Source organism: Meleagris gallopavo, chromosome 1, assembly GCF_000146605.3.
Source record: "Meleagris gallopavo isolate NT-WF06-2002-E0010 breed Aviagen turkey brand Nicholas breeding stock chromosome 1, Turkey_5.1, whole genome shotgun sequence".
Lineage (NCBI taxonomy): Eukaryota > Metazoa > Chordata > Aves > Galliformes > Phasianidae > Meleagris > Meleagris gallopavo.
In genome coordinates, this window is record NC_015011.2 from 18357305 (window position 1) to 18366429 (window position 9125).

Genomic DNA, 9125 nt, shown 5'->3' on the forward strand with positions numbered 1-9125 from the left:
GCCAATTGGCAGTTAATTAACTTGAATTTTAGTAGCAGCAAATACAGTACTGTAGAAAAAGACTAGACCTCTGTGCAAGAAGGCTGATCTTTCCCTGCAGAATGCCAGTACCAAGCCATCTGATGTTTTCTCAGTGTGTTAGATGAAGAGTCTTCTATTACAGCTTGTCTTCAGTGTCACACAGCTTTGTCTTGGCCATCTGCAAGGGCTGAGAGAATTTCACACACACATCTGATTATCTTTTGTTTGTCCAGGGATTCTTTAAGACATTCTAATATTACCTTGACAATCATAATTTCTGGTGTTCAGTTGTCACAGAGTTTCATCTGAGCAAACCTGTTCATTGGAGAAAGCTTACAAAAGCAGTCTGAAATACTAGCACATTATATAATCATGCATATAGACACTGTCACTCAAAATTGTCAGTAATTAGACTCAAAATTTTTCAGTGAAGAACAAAGAATTTCAAATACCTACAGCCAGGGGTAAGAAAATGTGATTAAATAATTAATTTATCCACATGGAGATTCAGTTTATATATTTATTCAACTTTTTATAGTTTATAATTAAGTTTATAATTATATTCAACTTTTAGCTCTTCACCAATAGATTCTATTGGAAGCTGGAACAGCAAAGGCCTAAGAAAGTATGGATTAGAATAAAATGCAGAATAAAATGCAGAGGCCTAAAGTTCTAGAAAATGAAAGTAAGGTTTTTTTTAAAATCTCAGATAAATGTTCAGTGCCATCAGTCATATTATTTGGCTCTGGAATTGGGAAAGGTTTTATGAGGCAGCAGTAAGAGGCAGGCAAAAGGATGCAGGAATACCAGTGAAGTTTCTAAATGCTCTGAAAGTTCCATGGATGAAAAAAATCATTGGTATCTGTGCAGTTTTTACACTTGTGTAAGCTAGTTGATAAAATAATATTAATTAATAAGAATGCAACTTAGTAAAGAGTATGAAAGAACTCTTTTGGTGTATAAGCAAGACTGACACACATTTGCCTTCCCATCCATATCACTAGGATTTTGTCACTGATCATAATAGAACTTGAATAATGCTCTTGGCACGTGAATTGAAAACTGAAACAGGACAAGTGAGGTGTCAATTATTATCATAGCACTGTTATGAGCACTTTCCCTCAGCAGAGTTCAGCTACGTGGGAAGTAAGACTTCTCATGAGTAAGCATTCTTTATAGTACTAACAAATCTACCATCCAGGGGTTAGTTTTTGAGACACTTTGTATGCTCAACAGTTTTTTTCAAGTTATTTTGCCCTTGTTTTCCAAATATTTCATTTGATATACAACAATAAATAAATAAATATATAAATACATACATACATACATAAAAACGACTTAAAAAAAAAAAAGAGAAAGGTTCCTGTGTCTTCTTTCTATGAATATTAAGCATCGCTCTGGATGGTTTTATTTACAATTTCAGCATTTCTTAGCAGTTTTCTTTTTAGGACAACCTTTCTTTTGTCACAGGCTAAAAGATAATCCTGTGGTCATTATACAGCCAAAATTTCCCTGAAAATTACTAGATTTTTTTTTCACCAAGAACTACAGAGTTGAGTCCTATGATGCCATCAGCATTTAGACAGGAATTGTCAGGGAAATGATGATACTCAGCTGTTAGATCTGCTTGAGTGGATCACCATAATGGACACTAGACTGGTAAAGAGTCTGTCTTTAAAACACACTCTACATTCCCAGTTTACTTAGGGGTTGATTGAGATTTCCAAGATCAGTTTATCTAGTTTTCCTTCAAGTATACTGGAGTATATATTCAAGTATACATACATTATGAGTCTCCATAGAAGTACCCTAGAGATGATAATTGAGCTCATATTTGCTGAAGAAGCTCAAAATGACAGAGAAATAGAGAAATCATGGGTGTCATGACAGAATGATAAATGCAATTTTGATCTCTCAGCTCATCTGCGTTACTCTTATCATTGCAACCTTTTTGTGTTTCCTGTATTTTCTCATTTACAAAAGTATCTATGAAACTGGTTAAAAAGCAGTGCATAGTACTGAGATGTGTAAAAATGGGTTTCATGAATTGCTATTTTTACAAGATTTTGAGTGATCCATGCTCTTCCACTTTATCAGGAGGTGAGGTATGCAAGCAAAAAACAGCTTGCAAGTGAAGTTAAAAATAGTAGGATTTGTCAGCACTTCTTGGAAATTATTTGTTGTAGAATTTATAAACTGGAAACCATGTGATCTTTCTGATACTATAGACTGGAGAAGGTTAAGCTCTTTAATACATATATCCTTTCACCTACAATAATGCCTATCTTTCCCCATGTGCAGTTCCCAAACTGTTGTGCATATTCCCTCGCTTAGTCTGCATCGTTATCACAAAGATCAGTGTATTGATTTGAATGTCAGGGTACCAGCAAAAGGAAGGGGTGGTGTGAGGGAAGACCAGCTCAGCTGACGCTGGCTTTGAGAAAGGGTCACTAGTCCCACAGTCTCACCGTAATGAAAAAGTCTCTGCCACTACTTCTATTGATTAGGTCAAATGTATATTCTGATATATTTTGCCAGAAGCAAAAGGGGCACTGTCAATAAATTTTATATTGGTTCAACAAGCAGAATGGGTGTTATGGGCTGAAAACTTTTTTGTTAAGTCCTGAGCATTAGGCTGATGAAATCCCTAATATTTCTAAGTAGGCTGTAATTGAAGCAAGGCAGAAATAGGAATTCTTACATGGTTTATATAAAAAAAATGCTTCTAAAAATGGTGATTTAATACACTTGTCACATGGTCAGTTTACTCCATGTTCTGCTATCCTTACAGACATAAAACTCTTTCTTACATCCTAACCTGCATTTCTGTTGGTTACGTTTGTTAGCTATTGATCTCTGAGGTTACCTTTGGAAAACTGATATTTGTTATGCTTTTCTATGTTAAATCTATATGTTGTAGGGCTTTTGCTATGACAAGTGTATTTAATAAGCAGATAAACATTTATGGAGTCTGTAAACTTGGGAGCATTTGCTCACTATAAAGAAATACCTTTCCATAGAGTGATGTGAAAGAAATGGTTCCTTTCCATGATTCTAGAGGGTCTTGACATTTGTCACAAAAATAAAACCATCTGAAACAAATGAACAAATAAACAAATGAACTAACTTCTTACAGTATGTATATTTTTAACTAGAATAAACTTATTACTGTTGTAAAAGTTTTCCTGATCTAAAAAAAGGGAAAAAGAAAACTAGAGGGATACCAACTGCAATCTTGAAACTAGACCATCTATAACAATCAGAGGAGGTGTTTCAATCAATTTTTTTTTTATTCCAGCAAAGCAACTTCTTCCTTTTTTTTTTTTTTTTTTTTCCCCAGTAAAATTTATATGTAAAAATAATCCAACTAGGTATATGATACAGTATTTCACAGAATGATAAAACATTTTTTAGAATTCTGGAGCAAACTGCCTTTCAATTTTCAGTAAAATTTTCTGTAATCTCTCATTATTCCTGAATGTAGAGCTGAAGTGACTGATGAGTCATTAATAGCAAACAAAGAAGCATACTGATCTTCCTCTGTTGTCTGTGACTTAGCTTCAAGGTTTAACACAGACATACCTGAGAAAAAAGTGCAAGTTAAAGTATGGGTCTGACTAATTCTCTTACCAGGCTAGTATAAGCAGCTTTTACATAATGGTTTGTATAGTCAATTAGCAGAGTATTAGTAATAATCGATAGTATTCTTACTAAGACCATATTAATTAGAGCTTAAACACAGCTAATCTGAGACCTATATTGAATTTATATTATTATGTAAGCATAATGCTTCCATATGCAAATATTTTCCTTCACTTTGTTTTCAAAGGCATCTGAGGTACAAATATGAAAATTTTAACAGATACTTGGAAACAACATAAAATTTCTTAAAACTCGTGTGGCAGTTCACATTACAAATAATAATAGGATTTTGAACAACAAAGGACAAAAAAGATTGAATACATTCTAAATTTATTGGAACGGAAGGATTGGAATTGCTAGCTGAGGAAATCTCTGCAGGAATGTTATGAATTTGTGTTTCTGCTCCCCCCTTTGCCTTGTGTTACACTTCAGTTCTGAGGTTCTCCAGTGCAACTGATAACAAATAATGACAACTTGTGTGTTTCTGTGCCCATATTTTTTATTGATCCACATGAATTCATCAGTTTTGAGACATTCTCTGAAATTACTTAGGAATTCTGTCTAAACACAGATTTTAATTTATTTCAAGTTGCACGGTTTTCTGACTTCCTATCACTTTATTCATCACTTCTGCAGTACAGCCGAAGCTCAATATGTCTGGTATGGCAGGTGCCTGAAGGAACCCCTTAGGCAAATACATATAATATTTTTAAAGCACAGTTAACCATGAAACTAAACAGTCACAAATTTACAAATTTAAGTTTCAGAAAAGCCATGTGTTGAGATGAAACTAAAATGTCACCATTTTACCCTCTGCCACCAGCAGCGGCATCACTGTTGTTAGCAGGAAGATTACACTGCTAATCAGCTGATAGGGCCACAGTGGCCTGTTGTGTTATCTGGTTACACTGCTGAGAATCACTGCCCATCCGTATGCCAGAGGACAAGTGCTTCTCATCGGGACTGGAATGAAGTTGCGGAACCAGGGCCAATGCACTGGGAAATGCTGCTGCCAGGGGCCATGTGAGCGACCGGGGCTCCTCAGGTTGTGGCCCGATGCAGAGCTGACAGCCTTTATCATTCATGCTCCTTTTGTCCAATAGCTGATTTTTCACCAACCGCTTCTACCTTAGCGTTGCTCTAAGAAGTTAATAAAATGAAAAACTATTTCCATATTCATGGTTGGGTTTTTTTTCCTCTTTGGAAATGGTATGCTTTCAAACACGATGGGGCATTTAAGAGCTAGCCATACCTCTCAATATGTAAAAATAATGCTCAGCAATATTTTAAAGTTGCTCTTCTCAATGCATGCGTTATTTTCAGAACGTATACTTTAATTTCACCAACAGAGGTCAGTAAACCACTGAAAGAGAGATATAAGTATGGCGAGAACACACTCTTGTCAATCTTCCTAACATCCTTCTGACAGATTTATTTATTCTTTTTCAAAGAGGTCTTTTTTTGTTTCTTCAATAAATGCAGGCTTAGTTAACTGAAAAGAAAAAAAAAAACAAAGGAAGTCAGCGGATGCTTATGTGTTCATGCAAGAGAACGGGTTTTACTAAGGAGATGAATTATACAAAACGCTGTATTGTTAAAGACCTTTCAGCACTGGAGTATCTGAAGCACATTATGAAGCAGCGGCATGCTTACAGGCACAGGTGTGATGGCAGCTACATCAGTTTGTCAGGGCTGAAGCCGGCTGCAATTTTTAAGCTGTGTTTTGAATGAGCTGCAGAATTCTGTTTTTCAAGTTTTGTGCTGTGGAAAACCAACCGGTATGCAGAGAGTATAAAGAGGAGGATCCCAGGGAAGCAGCATTTAATGATATTAAAATAACAACAGATAGCAGCACGGGAGGAACCAGGAGCTGTCACAGACCTGCTCATTTTGACAGCAACACTCAGCTAATGGAACTATATTAGCACATCATTTTCCAACCTTCAGCTGTAATGAAAAGCTATTTTTACAAATCATTACTTTCGGTGTAAGGTGTTTCATCCACGTGTCTTCCATTAGCATTCAGGGGAGTTTCACAACTAACGCTGCCTGTGCAATACTGAAAGCACACCTTTTATGTGAGCTAATCCCAGAGGGGAGTCAGCACCAGCGCCTGTGTCCTTTTGACCTTCCTCCTTTTAACACATTTTGCCTCAGTAGCAAAAGGTGAAAACTTGCTTTTTAGATTGCAAAACAGAACTCTTCAGCAGCATTTCTCTACGAGGGCAAGGAAAGTAAAGCAGACTCCTGTGGAAACTTTAAAGTGCCCAGTTCAGCGATCAGCAACAGCTTGACAGATGTATTTTTAGAGCTGCTTTCCTGGTAGCCCTTTGAAGCTCACCCACACTACTACTGCTCTCAACAGCTGTGCGCATGTGAAGCCACTGGAGTGGAAGATGTTAATTACCATCAGCTCCTGGAATTTCTCCAGGGACTACTTGTGGTTGGAAACACGCCTCTCTGAAGAGCTGCGCCAGGCGCTGGGATCATCCCTCCTCTGGTTTATCTGAGTCCCTCCTCTTAGGGAAAAGGTTATCAATTACCCTCTCAATCTTCACTTTTAAGCTTTGCGCTCTTAGGACCCGATGGTGTGGCTGCCCTCAGCAAGAATAACTGCAAAACCTTTTCATTCGCATCTGATATTCAACAAAGGTGTATGCGAGCTCCTCAGGGACTGAGTTTAATATACATAGAGATTTCAATTAAAAACTTAAGAGGAAGTAAAAAAAAGAGAAAAAAATGGCAAATGGATGGATACAACTGCCTCTAAAGCCAAGAGAAAGCTACCTCCTCTCCCCTGTCATCAGAAAACTGCGCACACAGAAATGGCCTGTTCCCCTTTTGCTGTACCCCCTGCTATTCAGTGGCATTTTTAGTCTGAGCTGGTTAGCATCAGGAGCTTGGTATGATGTAATCAAGTGAGATATTTCCCGCAGAGAACCAAAATAATAGTAGATGAGGTGGCAGAAAGATCCCCAGAAAGGGAAATAACACAAACCAACAGATTTTAAGCCTTGCCCATTACTATTAATACTACAAAGCACCCTTAATGACAGAACATACCCTTAAGCATACCTCACAGATCCCTCAGTGGTAGTTAAAGCCCATAATCATCTCCACCCCCATAGAAAGACCAAGTCAGGTCAGTCCTCTCTGGCTGCACAGAAACCAGGAGGATGAACACCAAGCTGCAGCACTTGACTCCCAGTGCAGGAAGATGAATGCTGAGGGCACTTTTTTCCTCCTTGCTGTGAATGGTGATTTTCACCTTCATCAACACTTCACAGTGACACAGCAGGCACTTCTGATAACAAGAAGCTGAAGGAAAGCAGGCGCCCCATTCTGAGCACACTGGTTGGCCTTTTCCTGTAAGTGCACAGGAAATTCCCTTCCACCCCCAGGAGGAAGGAAATAGAATGTAATGGAAAGTAAACATGTCAACTATGAAAACAGTCACCATGAGCAAGTACAGAAACACTTCTTTGTTGTGTTTAAGGACAATGAGTACAGTGGTATTTCAGTTATTCAGTGTTTACAGAGTTGAAAAAAATACATAATCACAGCCCCCTCCCCCTTCATGTAGGTCATTAGTGCTGCTGCATTGTACACCTATTGCAGTTCAACATCAAATCAGGCAATCAAGTAGATACAGCCAAGATGAGCGATTGCTTAATCCTTCCAGAAGGGACATTGGTGGATAGCATAGGCCTAATAACTATGGGTTGGATGTTGTTGGCATTTACAAGAGAAGTTCTCAACAGCACTTTAGCTCCCCAGCTGGATTCAAGAGCAATGGTGAAGATAAAAGGGACTACACACACACACAAACAGAACTGTTATATACAAAAAAAGTTTAATTGAAATACCTGTATAAAAAATATGATCTCCATACATTTCACACTGTTGAACAGAAGAAAAAAAATCCAAATCCAAGCTGCATAAATGCAACCAGATCACAGAAACACAGCTATTAAAATAAATTAAGGTTTATGACTCTGCCACTCTACCTTCCAGAGCCAATGCACGGAGACTGTACAATGTCAATAATTTAAAACCCTTCCAAACAGCATTACTTTACATTTCTGGTTCAATACCAGACAAAAGGCATACTGACTAACTTTAAAAAGTCATTCTATTTCCCTTAAATTAGACTTTGTACAACAATTTTCCATCTTTCAACAAAAGTTGATAAGGTCAGAAATATTTTTTGTCTTTTTTTTTTTTAAACAAAAGTTGACAGGAATGCAGAAAAAAAGTGCCATGGGCAAATCACTAGACTTCCCATGGGGAGGAGGAAGGGAAAGCACAGTGTTGAATAACTCTAACCAAATAAATTAACCAAATAAATAGCCACAGCTGAAACCTGTGGGAGGTCTTTTAAACTTCAAACAATAAATAACTGTATAGTACATGGGAAAACCAAGTTTACATAAACACATTATACAGGTATGGAAAAAAAGTAAAGTCCTTGAATATTGCATTGATTGTGCATTCAACATGCCCATACATACTCTTAAGACTCGCAGGGTGACAAAAGGCCGGGGGGAGTTGAGAAAGGGGCTTCTCATGCCCAGTGGTAGAGATGATAAAAGGAAACATGAATAAATGTTTCCGATAAAAAAGGCTGATATACCTGTTTGTATTTCTGTGCAGGCTATAGGAAATATTTTGAGCAGCAGAGGTGGGTTGGATTTGGAAAGGGGCAGGGGGCAGGAGTGAAATGTCTGTGTTCAAGTATTCCATCACCAGTGGATGGGACTACTTCATTCAATCACCGAACATGTTCTCCAATGCATCATAGGAGCTGCTTCCCCCAGCACTGAGTCTGAAGGGAGCAAATGCCTATGATGAACTGGATCTTCTTTGGACATACACAGCTCAAAAAAGAAAGTCCCACTGAAGCAGCTTTCAAAAAGGCACTCAAAAGCAAATAAAATCTAGTCCAGGCTCTATGAGAGCAAAAAAGTTTACCATGTATTCAAGAGGTCACTGCTTTCTTAATAAGGTCAGTCTTTGACTAAGTACTGGCCTGCAACTCCTAAACATCAGCGTTTCCAAAGGAAATCTCTCATTCCAAAGCAGAAACCAGCAAAAGGGGAAAATAAAATCAAGTCCCTCAGACAAAGATTCAACTACAGAATAATGAATGCATTTTTCTAGCCCCTCCTACGTATTGGCAGCAGCACTGTGGTCTTTCTGCTTGTAGCTCCCCTCCCAGTGCGAGGTCCTTAGCCATTCACAGACTCTCATTACTTGAACTTGTGCTCGATACATCAGTATCAAGGGTCCGTAGCCTTATATCACAGTCCTCAGACTTCACTACTTCTGATTTGTGCATCCATTGATGGTCAAAAATCTGCTCAAGTGTTGGTCTGTCTGAAGGCCTCAGTGAAAGGCACCATTTGATGAGCTGTTGACATTCTGGAAAAAAAAAACGAACAAAAGCAATATTAGACTAGAAA

At 38.0% G+C, this 9125-nt stretch overlaps 1 protein-coding gene across 1 annotated transcript in view; it reads right to left on the bottom strand.

The window, feature by feature from the left end:
* Positions 1 to 7875: 7875 nt before the first annotated feature.
* Positions 7876 to 9125, bottom strand: part of PIM3 (Pim-3 proto-oncogene, serine/threonine kinase) — a 3147-nt gene continuing 1897 nt past the window's right edge. Inside the window, exon 3 of the mRNA XM_019612074.1 lies at positions 7876 to 9084. Within this exon, the coding sequence (XP_019467619.1) occupies positions 8900 to 9084 (185 nt within the window). The 3' untranslated portion in view covers positions 7876 to 8899. The remainder of the gene's footprint in view (positions 9085 to 9125) is intronic.